This window comes from Dreissena polymorpha, chromosome 5 (assembly GCF_020536995.1).
Source record: "Dreissena polymorpha isolate Duluth1 chromosome 5, UMN_Dpol_1.0, whole genome shotgun sequence".
Lineage (NCBI taxonomy): Eukaryota > Metazoa > Mollusca > Bivalvia > Myida > Dreissenidae > Dreissena > Dreissena polymorpha.
The window spans coordinates 34,591,139-34,610,094 of NC_068359.1; the positions used below are offsets into that span (position 1 = coordinate 34,591,139).

Sequence of the window (18,956 nt, forward strand, 5' to 3'; positions counted from 1 at the left end):
AAGTCAATTTATAAACAATAAAATCTACCTCCTTTTTTGACAAATATTTTTGAGCTATAGCTTGTAGACAGAATATATTATCGATAGCTGAGTAACCAGTACGAAAACCTGACTGTGATTCATCAACTTTATTGTTGGTTTCTGCCCATTTGTACAGTCGTTTATTAATGACACCCGTGAAGATTTTATACATTGTATTTGTAAGTGATATTCCACGATAGTTTTCTGGCATATGTGTTGGTCCTGATTTATGAATAGGACAGATAATACTTTTCCCCCATGAATTCGGGAATTCTTTGGTTACAAAAATGTTGTTAAAAAATCTTAACAAGATATGGTGCTAAAATGTCAAAAGTATATTTATAATATTCTGATGGGATGCCGTCTATACCACAGCTTTTGCCATTTTTCAGTTTTCTAATGGCCTCTTCGACTGCTGATAAAATGATCGGTGAATTAAGGGATATTGTATTAATAGCAGGATCTACAGCTATATCGTCTAATAAAATGGGTGGTGCGTTATTATCATATAGTAAATCAGAGAAATAATTTCGCCAATCATTTGGACTTATATTTATGTCAGTGCATATTTTTTGTTTTGCTTGTTTAATTTTTGTCCACATATAATTTGGGTTATTGCGGTTATTAATAAGTTCCCTTCTGTTTTCTGTTTGGAATTCCCGCATTTTGTTATTGCAGTAATTTTCAAATGTGTTTCTGCGATTTTTGTATTCCCTTAGATCAATTTATGAGTTGGAAAGCCGAAATTTATGTAAATACTAATATTTCTGCATTTTAAGAGAGTTACAATTTTCGTCCCACCATTTCGGTTGTTCGTCTCTCTTCATCGGAGACTGTGACATGACTTCGCCAGCTTCGTGATAAAATGACGTAATTTTATCAATAGCTGCATAAATGTTTTCATCTATAATGCTAATCAATGCTTGGCTGTTTTTTATCAAACTAACTTTTTAAGCGATCTAGAAAGACATGTTCAAATTTACTCCTCCATTTATACTTTTTAAAATACGATAATTTACCTTGGTCATTACTGACAATATTTATGTCATCAATATACTTCATATACATATGACATGTAATCGGAAAATGATCGGATTCGCCACGGTTAAGCACTTGAAAATCGTTAATATGATCGAACAATTCAGATGATGCAATCATATAATTAACCACACCAGCTCCATCGTTCACATGTAAATTGACCATCTTTATCTCCTGGGAATCGTCCGTTTAAAGGGGCCTTTTCACAGATTTTGGCATTTTTTTAACTTATTCATTAAATGCTTTATATTGATAAATGTAAACATTGGATCATAAAAGCTCCAGTAAAAAATCAAGAAAAAAATTAAAAAAAGGAAAAGAACATTGCCCGGAGCAGGGTTCGAACCAGTGACCCCTGGAGTCCTGCCAGAGTCATGAAGTAAAAACGCTTTAGCCTACTGAGCTATTCCGCCGAGTACACATTGTTGACATATTTTATACCTTATATAAGCAATCTTCGTAGTTTCACAAAATTTAACGACAAAAACAGAACTCTCCAAATTATTTAATCGTTTCGCGTTGCAACGCTTTATAATTTTTAGGTTTTAAAATCGTCAAAAGATGCATATAATGGCTATATTAGAGCATGGTTAATGTTCAGTATTACTGTTTCCTCACAAATATCATAACTAAAACGAAAACTTACGAATCTGAAACAACTTTTTTAAATTTTGTCAATTTACCAAAGCGTGAAAAGATCCCTTTAAAATATGAGTATCATTACTAGAGATCTGCCAAAATTGTTTATCCGAAATTTATCTTTGTTTGCTCGTGGTATGTCGAATAAACTACCTTCGTAATCGACTTCTCCAAAAATGTAATCTAAATTGTCATATTGTATATAATCTATAAAATCTCTTGTTCTTGCATTAAAATCACCTGCTAAAAATATCGATGCGTTTGGGTATAGGAGTTTTAACTCTTCTAAATTAGAGAATACAATCGATATACCATTCTTATCATTGTGTGAGTCATATATAGGGGACCCTTCTGAAACGTATGCAAAATACATGATAATATCATTTGATTTAAATATAGATGAACATTTGAGATATAATACAATACAGTCAGAAAATGAGTTCATAATACGGGTCACGATATTAAGTTTCATTAAATGGCTTCTGACAAAAACACACACCCCGCCACTATTTCGAATACTATTTAAACTTAAATTTCTGACATGATCGAAACAAATATACGAGTCCAAATTTGTATTAAATTCCCCGATACTTTTTTCCCCATGTTTCACTTAAATGAACTATATCAAATGACCTAAGATTATTTTAATTCTGCATTATCAACATGTTTACTTAAACCAGCAATATTCCAACTAACAACACTAAAATTAAACAGGTTTTCATTGCTATTTATAACTAGTCCATGACAGAACCGTCAGAAAATATGTCATCTTCGCCTAGGTCCGTGTTGTGAGCGATTGGTCGGTTTCTGTTCGGTGTTACGCGTCGTGCTTCTACGTCATCAATCACGTGGTTGGTATCCAATCCGTGCTCTGAGTTAATGTTGTTGGTGGGTTCGTCATTTGGAATTTCACGTGGAAATGCACGTGGTCGAAACCCTGATCTCCGTTTACCGACAGTTATAATTGCGAGGTCTCTGGCTTTGTTCATTGCGTCGTCCGATTCTTAGATTACAATTATTTCTTACGTCCAACGTTAAATGTGACAATTTTTTTCTAATGTCAGACTCTAAAGCAAATATTTCGTTAGAGGCTATTTTCATTCAAACGTCAGAGGAAGAGGTCATTTAATACTAACGTCCGAGGCAAAGGCCAATACTAACGTCTGAAATAAAGGTTTTTGCTACTTATTTGGGCTAAGATCATTGTTGTAAGTGAGATTCTAAGGTCAATTTATCTGTTGTGTGAAGTTCATTCCCGAGTTTGTGGATATTGTTGAAATCGATGATAATGGCATGGCTATAGTCCGAGACTATGGTCATTGACTAATTGGTTACGACCAAGACTAGAGTCGTTCGGAGGTTCGAAATAATTGCTGACGTGCAAGGTTGTGACTTTTACTGACTTGCAACGAAATGACCATATGTAAGAGGCAAATATAACTGCTTAGGTCCAAGTTATGGTCATTTGTAACGTCTGACGCACTGGGGTAACGTCCAAGAAGATTAGAATATGCTAACGCCCGAGGCTATGGTCAACTATAATGCCATATACTTCGGTAATCACAAACGCCCGATTTCATTGCAACAGCAAATATCATTGGAAGGTATCTTTTTAACATCCACCATTAAGTTCAAATCTGACCGTAAGTGCAAGCTGAATTGCAAGCTTCGGAGACTATGGTCATTGTAAATGTCTTTGGCTGACGATAAGGCTAACGAATTACAATAGGAGTAACTCCATAAAACGCTTGTGTTTTGCTTAGGTCTTTAGTGTCACAGCTGACATTGTGCCTCAATCAGAATTTCTGTCATTTAACAAGAAGAGCATTATAATGAAGGACAGTTAGTCACTGCCTTTTGAAGGACAAAAGGTTAATCGTAAGCTGGTGGTTTTAGTTGCTTGAGTTATGTGTGGTATATAATGATTAAGGCCATCGTTGTTGTCGATATGTACAACCCAACCCATGTCTTACCATAGGCCTTGTTATTTACTCGAGTAAAATAATTGGACTTCGTAAACCTATGTTGTAATTATATATAACAAAACATTCGTTTTTAAGCATTATGTATTTATTTGCACAGAGTCAACATAAAGTTACAGTTTATAAAAAGACAAAAAGGTTTTATGGAACTATAATGTGATAATGTAATTATAATATCACAAACTTCGTTGGACATTGTTATTTACATGTGTTACAGAGACAAAAGCAATAAAAAAATATAAATACATTATAGCGCATCGATATCGAACCATTAGTATAAGACATTCAACTATATCTATAAAATACCTCAATAAATTTAATCAAAAATATAATTGTTTTATCTTTATATATTTACTTTTATTCCTCCATATACAAGATACGAAGATCAAAACACAATATAACTATATATGAACAAGGGTTCAGATAAATACAAACATAAACGATACATATGGATGTTAACATCAACATCAGCAAAAAAAGAAAGAAATTTATAAACATTTATATTAAGTAAAATCGCGATGCGTTGTTATTGTTTTTTTACTTAGAAGAGTCTCTAAGTTGTCCCATAATGATAACTTTGAAATTCCACGTACTTCTCAATCGTATTATTGTTTATTACTGAGCTGTAGAAATTTCAACAAAAAATATGAAAAAAACATGTATGTTTTCAGCGAGATTCTAAATCGTGCAATGGACACATTAAATTATATTGACAAGACTCGTAGCAGGGTTTTGAACGAAGTTTGCAAACATACCGCTTGCAGAAGAAGGTAGAACGAATACGCATAACATCAGCATGTACTTATTAATATAACACACATGCGTAATTTAAATGGTGTGCGCAAAACATTACCGAAAACCGGGTATGTCAAAAAGCGAATCAACGTATTTCTTTAACGACACTCAAATTAAAACTATATTAAAACAAGGAAAATTGAACTTAACAATGTAAAATACAAAATGAACATTGAGAAAGTATTTGTTATTATTAAATATTGGTCACAACGTTACAAACCAGTATTGTATTGCTAAGTATAGGGACCATTTGTTAGTGTTTTGAGTAAGTTTATTTCTGTTCAATTGAAGATGGTTATTTTAAACTTCATGCCGATAGTTTTTGATGATTTCTCCTATACTGTACTAATAGATTTTATCAGTAAACACATAAATGAGCGAGTTTCAGTATATGAATATTGCATTATAAACGATCATAAATAAATACATATTTCTGCATTTAAAAACTGAGCAGCAAACATAATGAGGAAGTGGCCAGCACTAATGAAACAGTTGAGCCTCGTTGTAGGAAATTCAGTCCTAATACATGTGCGTTAAGAGTCTACCTAGAATAAGGCCGGGTTTCCATGTCTCCGCGTCCGCGTTCCGTGTCCGTGTGTCCGTGTCCGCGAAAAAACGAACTGGTTGAAATCTGTTGGAGCGATTCCATGTATCCGCGTTCCGTGTCCGCATTTTTCGTCCGCGTATTGCGTCCGTGAAAAATCGCTCAGTGAGCGATTTTTCACGGACGCGGACTCAGTCAACATGAAAGGCCGACTTTCAAGCATAGATTTTAGTGAAAAAAATAATAAATTTAGCAAGGGATCACCCTGAAATATACAACCAACGTATAAAAGAATACAAAGACAAAGAAATTGCATCAAACATCTGGAAAAGCATAGCCAACGAAATGTCAATTGATGGCGTTTCAGGTAAGTGAGAATAGTAATATGCGAATATATATCGTCTGCATATTGTACACTCTATAATCGCTTTTCAAAAGACACAGTATATATTTCAAACACGTTTGGAATGATTTTTTTTACACGGAAAGGCTAAAATAATAAGCGGATGCATGGAAACGATACTCCGTGTCCGTATACGGAACGCGGACACGGAACGCGGACGCGGAGCTCGGACACGGATGCATGGAAACCCGGCCTAAGCCTGTGTCCGCACAGGCTAATCAGGCACGACACTGTCCACTCATACGGAAATTTTAGTTTAAACGAAGTCTTTTCTCAACGAAATTCCATTATTGACATAAAGTGTCTTCCCTGAATAGCCTGTGCGAAATACACAGCCTGACAGGCTATTATGGGACACCACTTTACGTGCTTTAGACCCTTTTCCCAGAACGAGGCTCATTTACAAGGTGACGGGAGCGAAGTGCGAGTTTATAACCTGACCATTCGCGTTTGAGCACGAGACATTACAGTTATAGCATATTATTATATTGCAAAATTACCCGATAACTTATATAGCAGAGACATTTTGACACACATACAGTAAATAATAACAAAAAATACGCACACACAAACACAGACATATATTTTTTCTGAAAACGGCGTGAAACATGATATTATAGAAACATGATCTTGTTTTTAATATATGTAATGCAAAAAATATTTTTGAAAATATCGGTAACACTTTTAATTTGATACAAGAGCAGAAAGAATGTGTTTATCAAACTTACAATTGAATGGTCATCAGTTTTATAAACAGTAAACATTTTTTGAAAACGGCGTAAAACGGCGTGATATATTACACTTAATTACGTGATGTTGTGTTAAGTTTGTGCAGGAATGTTATGAAAAACATTTTTGAAAATATCGATTTAAACTTAAATTTAATACAACAGAAGAACGGATCTGTTACTCATACTAACAATTGAATGGTAATCAGTTTTCAAAATCGAAATTTAAAGTACAATTTTAATAAAAATAAATAATTGACGCATTTAAGTTTAAATTTGTGTAAAATAGTTTTCTAGTTTCAAGATCAAGTGTACTTCAACATAATTATTTTTACAAACGAGCATAATAAAAAAAATAAACTGTTATCTAATTCAACAAAATAATGCCTATGCCTTTACGATTGTTCGTGTAAGAATGGTGAGGTATATACGTTGAAATATATACAAATGATAATGTGCACATTTTAAATGAAAATAATAAATTATATAAAGCACAATTATATGTGTATATGTCTATAGTATAAAATGCAAAGTAAACAAACACAAGAATGATATAAAAAGGTAAGAACTAATACTGAGATATTTACCTGTAAAGGTAAAGATAACTAAAATATAAAATTTTAAGTAAATATTAAATGAGACTCTATGCTATTTTTGGTTAAATGTATATCTGTATTTCTTATTTGATATAAAACAACAATGATACCACGACCTGATCAGAATAACGCATTGAATGTCCCACCATTACGAATGTTAAGAATTACGAAAATGATATTACCGGTAAGTATTCTATATTATTAAGGATGTCGATAAAATATGATGATTTTTGTTATTTGCTATAATTCTTTTAATAAACGTGATAGACATTCAGGATTGCATCTACTGAAGAAAAATGATTTAAATTACCACTATTTACTTTTGTTCATGAAGTTAAGAATTTTTGCGGCATGTCTATTGGAAAAAATACCTGGATTATCTGTGCTTTATGTTAACAGTTTATTAATAAAATCCTCAAAAGGCGTTCCTCTGAAGAAATCAAATTCGTTGCCATGGAAATTGTAATCATATATGAAACGACCCTCGGGCTGTTTAGGGTACACGAGGAAGCCCCTGAACTCTGACAACAGTCTCTCGCCCTCCCAACGATCATGTTCCAGTGAGACTAAATGGACGACGTATTCCCCCACTTTTGCATGCTGCAGTTCAAATAACACAGTTTTCGGTAAATTATCGTGGTCCCATTCCTGTTGCTGTGCTCGCAAAGGGGAGCACAGTGCGTTCATTCCTTTGGACACGATTATCACTATGTCAGTGTGCTGCGTTGAGTGCGATGCTCGTTCAGCAAAAGTATGCTTGGAAAAGTGACCAAACACCAAACCATTCCGCCGCATCTCGTACAAGAGTCTCTCTTTCTTTGTACAGAACACGTCATCATCAGTTTCGCGGTACGATAACCCGATCACGTGCTTAACGACATTTGTCTGATAACCGTACTCTGTTGACTCTGTTGGAATTGTTCTGTGTCCAAAAGGAGGGCGAAGATTTTCAGATCCATCGTGTTTTCCGACATAATATGTTTCGTCTCTATCTTGATAACGTTGAAGGTCAGTAACCCCTGACCTACTGACCTCCCAGTTTTTTATGGCATGTGTCTGACAATGGTTATGTGTTGAAATTGTTTCGTGTTGTGGTTTATCGGATCCACAATTAGCTGCGGCATCATATTTTCCGTCTCTAGTGCTTTGAATATCGCTCAGCAGTGGCTGACGTTGGGTCACCTCTAACCTCTTACCCTCCTCATACGCGGTCATTTCCGTTTCAGTGGTGCCTGTTTGGTCTTCTTCTATTCCAGTCACGTGACCGTCCGTGTTGTTCAGACTGGAAGGCGGCATCTCTACGAGTTCTAATAACCAGAGGATTTATACTTAATGGATATCATTGTATGTAAAGACTTGTATGTACTAGTGCGAAATGCTACACACAACTTGCGTATGTACGTTTATCGCATCGCATCAACATCAACAATAATATTTAAAAAAAAATACATATATCGTATTACAATCGTCAATCTTACATAAGTTGAGTAAGCGATATAAGTTTGACACTCTCCGTACACCACAGGCACTGGGCATTAGCTACTAACCCCCTCCCCCAGGTGCTACCCCCTCACAAAACTCTCAAAATTGTCCATTTGTTATACAAAATAACAAGACAAAAGCGGTTAGTCGAAAAAAAAAATTCACTTGATATATAATTATATAACATATAAAAGTAAAAACAAATATTTTTAGACTAACTTTTTTGATCTTGTTATTTTGTATAACAAATGGACAATTTTGAGAGTTTGGGAGGGGGAAGGAGCTTGGGGAGCAGGGAAGTAACTAAGGCCGAGTGCCTGTGCCGTACACATGGTGAGAAAGACGATAGTTTATACTGGTACCTGTGCTGAATGGCTCATGCCCACTAGAAGGAAGGTTGGCTCCCTTACGGCGACATTTGCAGTAGTAGAAAACCACGATGGTGATGAGGCCTATCACGACGACACCACCTACCACCGTTGCTATGGTAACAACAGAAGCTGGGGGAAACTGAGGAGGGGGCGCTGGGTCATCCACTGTAAACAAGGGAAGTGAATGCCGTTACTTTTTACAAACAGTTAAACATGTTTTTTCTACAAGTGAAATACATGTATTACTTTTCATATGGTCGATGTGGATTTAGTAAAATTTACATGCAAACACGATCAAAGTCAAGTGATATTAATGCATCTTTACATTAATACGCAGAATACTAATGACATGCATGTAAATCTCTCAAAACAAAATTATTAGAGCGCTACTTCGACGAATATTTCAAGTAAAACTGAAATGAGTTATCCGACAAGAGATTGGGCGCAATTGGGATCAATTTTTTCTTACCCACGATGTACTGAGGGAATATGACGAAGACATCTTCCTGCGCAGAACAGAAGTGGTAATGTGAAAGGGACTCCGCAGGACACTTGCCGCTCAACTGTTGAAGACGATAAACGCAAGACACTCGCGGTTTAAGATTAGTGTTATCTGTTAATGTTAAATTAAAAACACAAACACGCCTTATAAAGTACAATGATCATAAAGTCAAAAGTGTTCTGTGTATTTTACTGGACGTATTAGTTATTGTATTTTAACGTAATTTGGTTAGAAGGGACATTATTGGTTTTCTTTGTGGTGTACCTAGTCTACCTACCACGACAGAGTAGTTCCCCGTTGGATACGACTTGTAAGAGGTCGCCATGAGGCTATTCGTACCAAATACAAATACATCATTCTGAAATATATACATACGGCGTTATAATGGCAAACACAGAAAGTGTTTCTTTTAGATTGCCGAGTGCTATTGTATTATCAATGAGATTTGTTCAACTGGTTTAACTTTTCAGTTTTACTAAATGATATAACAGAAAATATGCTGTGCTCCATATTCTTTTAACGTGCATGTAATACTGCATAATTTGTATCCGGCTTAAGAGAGGCACTAAGGAATAACATCGCCCGTCCGTCCTTCCAGCCGCCGTTCTGTCCGTCCTTCCATGCGTCCATCTGTCCCGCTTTTACGGAGAGAATAACTCGAAAGAATTGAAAGCGAGTCAAATGAAACCCCATGTCACTATAGACGGCTTTAAGGGAAATTGCTTGAACGATAAATCTCACTGGAGGATGTACAGAGATATTACCATTTAGTCAATTATTGTGCGGAACATAACGCCCTTGGATTTAAGGTATTTTTATAAATCAGTGTACATCGATAGATGACATTTAGAGGAAGTGCAAAGTAAAATAACCACAACACTTATGTCAGTATTTTTATTGCCCTTTGCTTAATTTGTGAAATGATTTTTTTAATTCTTGTGTGGAGCAAAACTCCTGAATTATTGGCGGCGCACTGAAGTGCGGCGACTAGTATGTAGAACGTTTTTTTCGCTTATGAGAGGAGAAGTTATTTTACGGACCAATGGATATATTTTTGTTGTCAGAATATCTTGCATAGTGGTGATTTTTTGTGTAAATTAGTGTAAATAAGTGCTGCATTTGTGCCTATTACATTTACTACAACATTTATTGCCAATAATGCAAAGCTAATTCTTTTAATTAATAACTGATCACAGGGACTGGGCAATAATAAAAGATCACAGGGACTAGGCAAATACGCGAACCAGTGAAAGTTTCTGGTTTTGTATAAAAATAAAACTTCTTTGTTCCACTATCCTAGCAACCACCTAGTTACTAATAAAGGCGCTATAGAGCGCGAAACGCGACACATATTATTAATTGTAATAATGAGTCTTGATAGAGGAAGCAGTCGCTTATCAATGAGGAGCACCATCACAGCACTCCAGTCTCATTACTATCAAGTCCTCCTACAGATTATTTTTAAGAACCACATATAGAAGGCCGCAGGCCTGACCCGTATCTTGCCAGTGGTATGGACCCTTTGGTATGGACCTTTAACCCCGCTCACTATCCAGCGTTTAAACTTCCGGGTTTACATTTAAACCGACAAATTATAGCTTATTAATATCTTAGTTAGAAGGTGATTTTTCAAGCGGTTCCGTAGTGTAGTGCTTACACGCTCGCTTAACATGTGAGAGGCCCAAGGTTCGAGCCCCAGTAGAATCAAATTATTTTATTTGTGTTCTATGTTAACTTTTTGTTTTGATGTAGACATTTTAGTTTAAATAAATATGCTGTTTTATTTTAACCATTTTTTGTTTTTATTATGCTCATGAAATATAAGTGTGAGAGGGTGGGGGGGGGGGGTGGGGGGGGGGGGTCGTAAACACATTAAAACTTTTACAGTGTTTTCATATCAATGAGTACTCAACCCCTATCGTAAATGAGCAACGTAAGAATAAGTTCAGAATCATCTCCCCTTGAAGTTGAGAAAAATATGAAATAACGCTTACAAGATGAAGCAGATTTTTAAAAACCTACACAGTTCTGTTCCATTAATGAAAACTGCACACGGATGCCAGTAAAAAAAGGAAACCAATGTAAATAAAATGAACTATGAAATATTTGGGGGTTACAACACAAAATCATAGATAATGGTTATTTGGGGGTTATAACACAACATCATAGATAATGGTTATTTGGGGGTTATAACACAAAATCATCGATAATGGTTATACCAGTATCTTTTTCTATTTTGTTTAAAATAATCGGCCAATATATTAATATTTACAGTAGAAAAAAAAATCGTTCCATGTAACTTCATTGAGTGCCTTTTACACTGAAATTCCCGACGCCCTTTGATGCTTTGCATCAATACTTATCTTGTTGAAGGGATTCAAATGAAACTTTATATAATGGTTGAGGGCTTACAGGGGGAAATGCACGGTACACGGACCATAACTCCCTTTCTTCAGGGTTTTTTGTCAATCTTGTTCTTTGTATATATTTTTTTAATAAACAGATAATACTTATTTATCTACCTAGTCTTTCAATAATAAGATCAAAAAACGATCCTTTGAGCGAAATCGGCATATTGTTTAAGTCACAAAACGGCATTTATATAAGCGAATCATTTGAAATGTGATACTCTAATAATACTAATTATGATAATAATTATAATTATAATACTTATGATAATAATAATAATAATAGTCTTACTTTGACCTTTTTCAGAATTTCATGATACACGGTGTTATTGCTGTTCACGATTTCAATTTCGACACCTTCGAGGTAAGGAGGGATGTTGGTGAGGCTTATGTTAAACTTTCGACTCGCCGGGTCGTGAGTCCAGGTCAGAACGGGCTTCCCGTGACGCTCCCGGAAGCACGCGCATATTCCCCCCTTGTGAGAGCCTATAAATATGGTCGTCATAGTAAGCAATAGCCTGTGCATATTTAGAGTTGTGTAACAAAACGCGTGCTTTAGTATCATGACATTGTCATGTAATTTGAAAAACACACACCTGTACTTGATTTTGTTTTGACGTCATTTTATCATGCAAATAGACGTTGGTCCTTTTAATTATAAAATATTAAAAAAGAAAGAATTCTTGATAAGTGATGTAGAAAATCTTTCAACTGGTATTTATCATTAGGCTTATTGACGGCCAGAAAACTTCATAAAGAATATGTGCAAACAATATACAAACAAGGCACCGAATTGTAACCAACTTCAGAAATTTAATACACGTACTTTTCGAGATTGGTATACTCCTTGTATCGGAGCAAGCGATAGTCTCACAGACTTTGCTGCTGGGATCGAGCGACACTTCGCGGCGTTTCCGGGGACACCGTCTATCGGAGAACTTGCCCTTCAAAATACTCCAGATTTGCACGTCCATCAGCACATCCGGCGTGTTCACAAGAGGAATGCAGTCCAAATGGAACATCAGTGATACCTAAAACGTGGGATAAGTATGGAAAATAAAGCACTGGAGGAATGCAGTCCAAATGGAACATCAGTGATACCTAAAACGTGGGATAAGTATGTGAAATAAAGCACTAGAGGAATGCAGTCCAAATGGAACATCAGTGATACCTAAAACGTGGGATAAGTATGTGAAATAACGCACTAGAGGAATGCAGTCCAAATGGAACATCAGAGATACCTAAAACGTGGGATAAGTATGTGAAATAAAGCACTAGAGGAATGCAGTCCAAATGGTAAATCAGCCATACCTAAAACGTGGGAAAAGTATGTGAAATAAAGCACTAGAGGAATGCAGTCCAAATGGAACATCAGTGATACCTAAACCGTGGGATAAGTATGTGAAATAAAGCATTAGATGCATGCAGTCAAAATGTAACATCATTGATACCTAAAACGTGGAATAAGTATGTGAAATAAAGCACTAGAGGTATGCAGTCCAAATTGAACATCAGTGTTACCTAAAACGTGGGGTACGTATGTGAAATAAAGCACTAGAGGAATGCAGTCCAAATGGAACATCAGTCATACCTAAAACGTGGGATAAGTATGTGAAATAAAGCACTAGAGGAATGCAGTCCAAATGGAACATCAGTCATACCTAAAACGTGGGATAAGTATGTGTAATAAAGCACTAGAGGAATGCAGTCAAAATGGAACATCAGTGATACCTAAAACGTGGGATAAGTATGTCAAATAAAGCACTAGATGCATGCAGTTCAAATGAAAAATCATTGATACCTAAATCGTGGGAAAAGTATTTGAAATAAAGAACTAGAGAAATGCAGTCCAAATGGAACATCAGTGATACCTAAATCGTTGGATAAGTATTTGATATAAAGAACCAGAGGAATGCAGTCTAAATGGAGCATCAGTGATACCTAAATAGTGGAATAAGTATTTGAAATAAAGAACTAGAGGAATGCAGACCAAATGGAGCATCAGTGATACCTAAAATGTGGAAAAATTATGTGAGTGTGTAGACATTGAAAAGAACGAGTAACTACTTCTGACAAATGAAACCAAACCGTTTCCAGGTATAAGCTCAAAAAGGCATATCCGTTATGGTGCATTTATGCTGTAATATATGTTTAAATGCACTTCTAACGCAACACTTTCATTTTTATATAATGTTTCAATTTTTTAACAACGGATGTTATCAAACTTGGGAAAATGCACGTATAAACCATATTAAATATCTCCTAAAAATTGTATTCAAATTGATCCTTCCAACCTTGGGAATTACTTGTTTTTGTTATATGTATAGCATAACAACTTAAAAAATGCTCAAACAGACCCAGAGGTTTGGTATTTGGAATGTCACACCCTATTTTGGTTCTCTTCCAAGTTGGTCCAAATCAAAACACCTGGGGGTCAACAGTGGTTCCACCATGTATGTACAATGTATATAGTTTAAACTTTAAAAATCTCTAAAGGCCAAGAAATTTGGTATTTGGCACGTTACATATGTATGTTAGTCAGCAACAAAGTGTGTTCATATCATGACCCTGTATTCAAAATTGGCCCAAACCTACGGGTAACTTTATTTCTTTCTATGTGTAAAGAGAAAAATTTAAAAATCGTACGGCAATCCTCTATCATAATCATTAGCATCGTCATTCCCTTGTCCGATCTGGCCGTTGGGGGCAAATGAGAGAGAGAAATGACAGAGATCCTCCGCAAGTCAGGTCTTTTGTGGGCTGCTCTTGAGTACCTCATCCACGAGAAAGGACGTCCACACTTTTTTCACCCCGCTTTTCTTTTGACGGCCTCGACGGAGACCCTCAAGAGTTCCCTGGACCACAGTCTTGCACAGTGAGTCGTTCCTGATGACTGTCCAAACCTAGCCAGCTTTCGTCGCTTGACGGTTAGGACGGGCTCTGTGCAAACAAGTGCTGTAATGTTCCGAACCTACTCGCTGGTCTTGTGCTCCGGGCAGGAGAAGCGGAGAAGTCTTCGGAGAGACTTGTGTTCAAGGGCCTGTATCCTGCGTTCTGTGTCCGTGTGAAGCAACCAGGTCTCGCAGCCGCACAGTAGGATAGCAGGCTTTTTCCGCTCCATTTTGGGAAAACGCCACACTGGAATTTTGGGAATTTCGCGTCGTGAAAACCCCCATTTTGGGAAAAAAAATAATCGCAAAATTGGCTCAATTGGGAAAAATTATCGCATGTAAATAGTGTTTCTTATATTTCAAAGAAGCCGTTAACTGGTAAAAAACGACTATTTTGATAACTTATTATTAAAATTTTACAAAATATTATGATTATGTGTGATAAGTGAAGGTTTTTTAATCTGAATTTGCAGAAAAGGCCTGGCCTTTTTTGAGGTGAAAAAAATCGCGCGAAGCGCCGGATTTTGAGGAAAATTAGGAAAGTCTTAAATAATAATTAACATATTTTACAGTTTAAAAAAAAATTCAAGGCAGCAGATAATTTAATTATGCAATATTTCTATTTTCTACACCGGATGAGGTAAACTTATATATTTTAAGGTCAAAAAAAAAAAAAAAAAAAATTTTTTTTTTTTTTTTTTTGGAATTGGGAATTTTTTTTTTCAATTGGGAAAAATACAACCAGATTTGCATTGGGAATGGGGCCGAATTTCGGACCCGTGGCATAGGGCGGAAAAAGCCTGGATAGAGACTGCAGTGGACTTGTAGAGCCTGAACTTGATGGGGATGCTGATGGAGCTGCTTTTCCATAATCTGCTCTGTTTAGCTATCGCTGCATTCGCCATGGTCATTCTTATTCGGACCTCAGCGTTGCTGGTACCTTTCTTGGATAGGTTTGCTCCTACGTACTTGAAGGTGGTCACTCGCCGTTCATGTGGATGTCTGTGCTGGTGTAGTTCGTGCTATTCACCATGATCTTCATTTTCTCCTTGCTGACCTCCAACCCATATTTACCTGCGCTATCGTACAGCTTGTTTGCGAGATCTATGAGTACACTGCTGGTATCACCTATGAGATCAATGTCATCAGCGAATCTCAAGTTGAAGATGGCTCTGTCATCGATGGAGATACAGGTGTGGTGGTCTTGGAGAGTATCCTGCATTATCTGCTCAAGAAAAATGTTAAACGGGACGCGGGGACGGGGGAGGGCAGACAACTCTGACGGACGCCCACTGATGTCCTGTAAAAGTCACCTATCTGTCCATTTAGAAGTACAGCGCTGCTGGCTTTTTTGTTCTTGGATGGATTGCACCAGCCCTTTATCAATGCTAAGCCCTATCAGAAGCTGTCATAGGCCATCATGTCACACACATTCGAAAGCTTTCACGAAGTCTATGAAGTTGTGAAAGAGCTCACGTTGTTGTTGCAGGTGTTTTTCAATAATGACTCTGCACAAATATCTTATCCACTGTGCTCCGCCCAGTTCTGAATCTAGCCTGCTCTTCTGCCTTTAGCCCCTCGGTCTACGTTTCAATCGGTTGAGGATGATGGGGAGTTATTCTTTGCTGATGAGGCTGATGGTGCGATAGTTCTCGCACAGCTTGAGGTTGCCCTTTTAAGGTAGGAGGATAACCGGCATTGCTGAAGTCGTTGCGTCTCTTCCATGTTTAATCAGTTCACAAGGGACGTTGTCCAAGCCCGGAGATGTTTCTGTCTTCAGGAGGAGCAATGCCTCCTCCACCGCTGCTTTTAATATGGACGGACTTTCGTCGTCCGCTTCTGGTCTGGGATCATTATGAAAGAGAAAGAGGTCTGATTGAAGGGGGTAGTTGAAGAGGTCGCTGCAGTATTAAGTCCACATATTCACGACTGCGGCTCTCTCGTTGGGGAGGTTCCCGTCAGAGAACACTGACCTTGGGCTGACTGGTCTTTGGGAGTTTCTTGTGGGTGCTGTAGGCCTTCTCAATGCTGCCTGTGTAGGACACAGCTTTGATATTTTAAATGTAACATCAGAGTGTGGTCCTTTACAACGAGTTTTCAAATCATGCACCTTGTTTCGAAACTGGTCCAGCCCACATACTAAGATGAGCGATATACGGCCATCTTGGCCCGATTTTTTCAATCATGTTGTCCTTAAAAGAAAACAATATTAAACAAAAGACATTGTTCGCTTTTTTCCTTTGCATGTGCAACGCGATGAAACCTCACTCTGCATTTAGTCCGGAAGTGTCAGTGGGTCTTGGATGAAGGTTTTTTATGCATTCTGTAGAATTTGTTTTCCGTTTGAAGTGCATGTGAGTTTATAATCAGAATTAAGGAACAAAAAGAGACATCGGTGCTTAGTGACTCCTTACGGCTCATTAAGAAATTCAATACTGATCACATGTCATGCCTTTATATATGTTACTATGTTACTATGTTTTGATCATGTATACTCATGACCGTTTGTCTATTATATATATTGAATAAACCAATTATCCAAACCTTGAGTTAAGGGCCTATTAAATATCCGTCATAAACAAACAATTTGAAAAAAAGAAGACATGCTTATATCTGTATTTCACTCACATTTTCCTCAATCGACTTGGATTTGGTCATGTTGAACACGATGCAGACTCTGTTCAGGTCAGCGTACGTTTTGTAGTCGACGAAATCCAACGCAACGACGAACCGCCCAGGAATGGTCGCATCTATAGGGAAAGAGGTGCAGTGTGGATACGATAGAATCGAATAATTAGTACAGTATTATATTGCTGTATAATATTGCATAAAATAGAACTGCAGTGTAGGTCTGGTAAATTTGCGTTGTGTGTGTAGAAGACCTCAATTATGGGTACAGTTTAAACTACATTTTGATACGGTTCACCTCAAAGAACTGCACGTTGGGTATAACAGGACTGAATGTGTATTCTAAAACTGCATTGTTGGTAAAGCAGGTCTTCATTGCGTATACAATATAACAAATTGCGTGTAAAATAGAGTTTGGAGTATAGTATAACTGTAATGTATGTATTGTTTGTTTAGTAGAACTACGTTGTGTGAAAAGTAGAGATGCATTGAGTGTTTCGTAGACCTATATTGTGGGTCTAGTAGAACTACATTGTGGGTCTAGTAAAACTGCGTTGTCAGTAAAATACAACTGCTTTGTTGGTACCGAAAAAAGAGCTAACTTCTTAAACAATTGAAAGTCACCAATCCCACATCCTTCAGGTAAAAATGATGTGTAAAGAATTTACATAAACAGATTTTCATTGCGCAATTGGGGTGTTGCTCTTAGACCGATTGTTAATTGAATCTACACAAAGTGAAATTGAATAAGAATGGAAATTGAACCAATTTACCGGTTGTTAAAGCGGGACTGCACGATTGTTATATGTGTTCAATTGTAATATATTGATACAAAATATGTTACAATAACACAAAATAGGCAAGAAAAAATATACATTGAAGACGAATTTCCTAAAATGCAGCAAAGACAAATTGGCGCCCCGAGCCGATTGTGACGAAGATATTTCGTACATATTTTCCTACAATACCGAAGCATTCATCTTTTTATTCGGATCGGAGTTAGTGTTCGTGTGTTGTATGAATAGATATCGTTGCAGGAAATTATCCGTAAAACTAAATTTAGATTCACATCGTACATGCATGATTTACATGTTGGCGAATTCAACTGTACAGACATTTTCTATTTCAGAATTAAATATCTGGCTTATTTCGCATTTTTCGACACGTGTTAATTTATATTGAAATGTATGTATAATAAGTTTTTTTACATATTTTATATAAATTCATAAATATTTGACAAAATCGTGCAGTCCCGCTTTAAAAGCGTTCAACGACGCTGTTTTAAACTTACTTTGACATGAACGTGTATGTGTTCACTGAAAACCTTAACATCATACTGTTAAGCGCTACCAGACCTCTCTTGCATTACCTTTGGACGAGTACGTCCACGTGATGTTTGTGACGTAGTCGTCTGATTTCTTCGCCACATGCAGCGAGCTCTCAACACGTATCTTTCCCTTACCGTTTTCGAACGTGCCATTAGCAATTTTTCTGCATACACCTTGAAATAAAATGGTAAAATGTAAGAATGGTTCTTACTTTTAAGAGTGGCTTACGGCGTTCTTTAAAGTTGTAATTCAATCGCGCACGGCGTGCTCATGGTAAGTTTTGTTGATCGTCCCTTGTTCTAAGTCCGTGCCTCCGTTATTTACTCTTTATTTGAAACACTCTTCCGAATGCAATTGGCAGAATTTCCCGAAACTGCACATGAACTTTCTTTGGATGATCGTCTTTCAAGGCTGTTGAAATCGTTATGTTTAATCGTAAACCCACCAGGGTTAAAATAAAATGTAAGAGTACAAATTCTCGCAAAATGGTCTAAAATGCCTAAACGCGTAAAATTTCATGCTGGTCACTCATAAAAATTATTCAAATCATTTTCATTGTTAAATGTTTTGGTCTTATGTTTAATAACGGTGAGCGTTCAT

The 18,956-nt window shown here is 36.7% G+C and overlaps 1 protein-coding gene across 7 annotated transcripts in view; it reads right to left on the bottom strand.

The window, feature by feature from the left end:
- Nucleotides 1-18,956, bottom strand: part of LOC127881622 (uncharacterized) — a 67,476-nt gene that overhangs the window by 38,583 nt on the left and 9,937 nt on the right. For 4 of the 7 annotated variants that reach the window (XM_052429684.1, XM_052429683.1, XM_052429680.1 and 1 more), the window contains 7 exons: nucleotides 18,398-18,529; nucleotides 17,029-17,150; nucleotides 12,336-12,540; nucleotides 11,802-11,995; nucleotides 9,379-9,459; nucleotides 9,069-9,162; nucleotides 8,591-8,764 (listed from right to left, as the gene is read on the bottom strand). In XM_052429684.1, the coding sequence (XP_052285644.1) occupies nucleotides 8,591-8,764; nucleotides 9,069-9,162; nucleotides 9,379-9,459; nucleotides 11,802-11,995; nucleotides 12,336-12,540; nucleotides 17,029-17,150; nucleotides 18,398-18,529 (1,002 nt within the window). Of the gene's footprint in view, nucleotides 1-3,778; nucleotides 8,054-8,590; nucleotides 8,765-9,068; nucleotides 9,163-9,378; nucleotides 9,460-11,801; nucleotides 11,996-12,335; nucleotides 12,541-17,028; nucleotides 17,151-18,397; nucleotides 18,530-18,956 lie in introns of those variants that run through there. The other 3 variants (XM_052429686.1, XM_052429685.1, XM_052429682.1) reach the window with 3 other exon arrangements.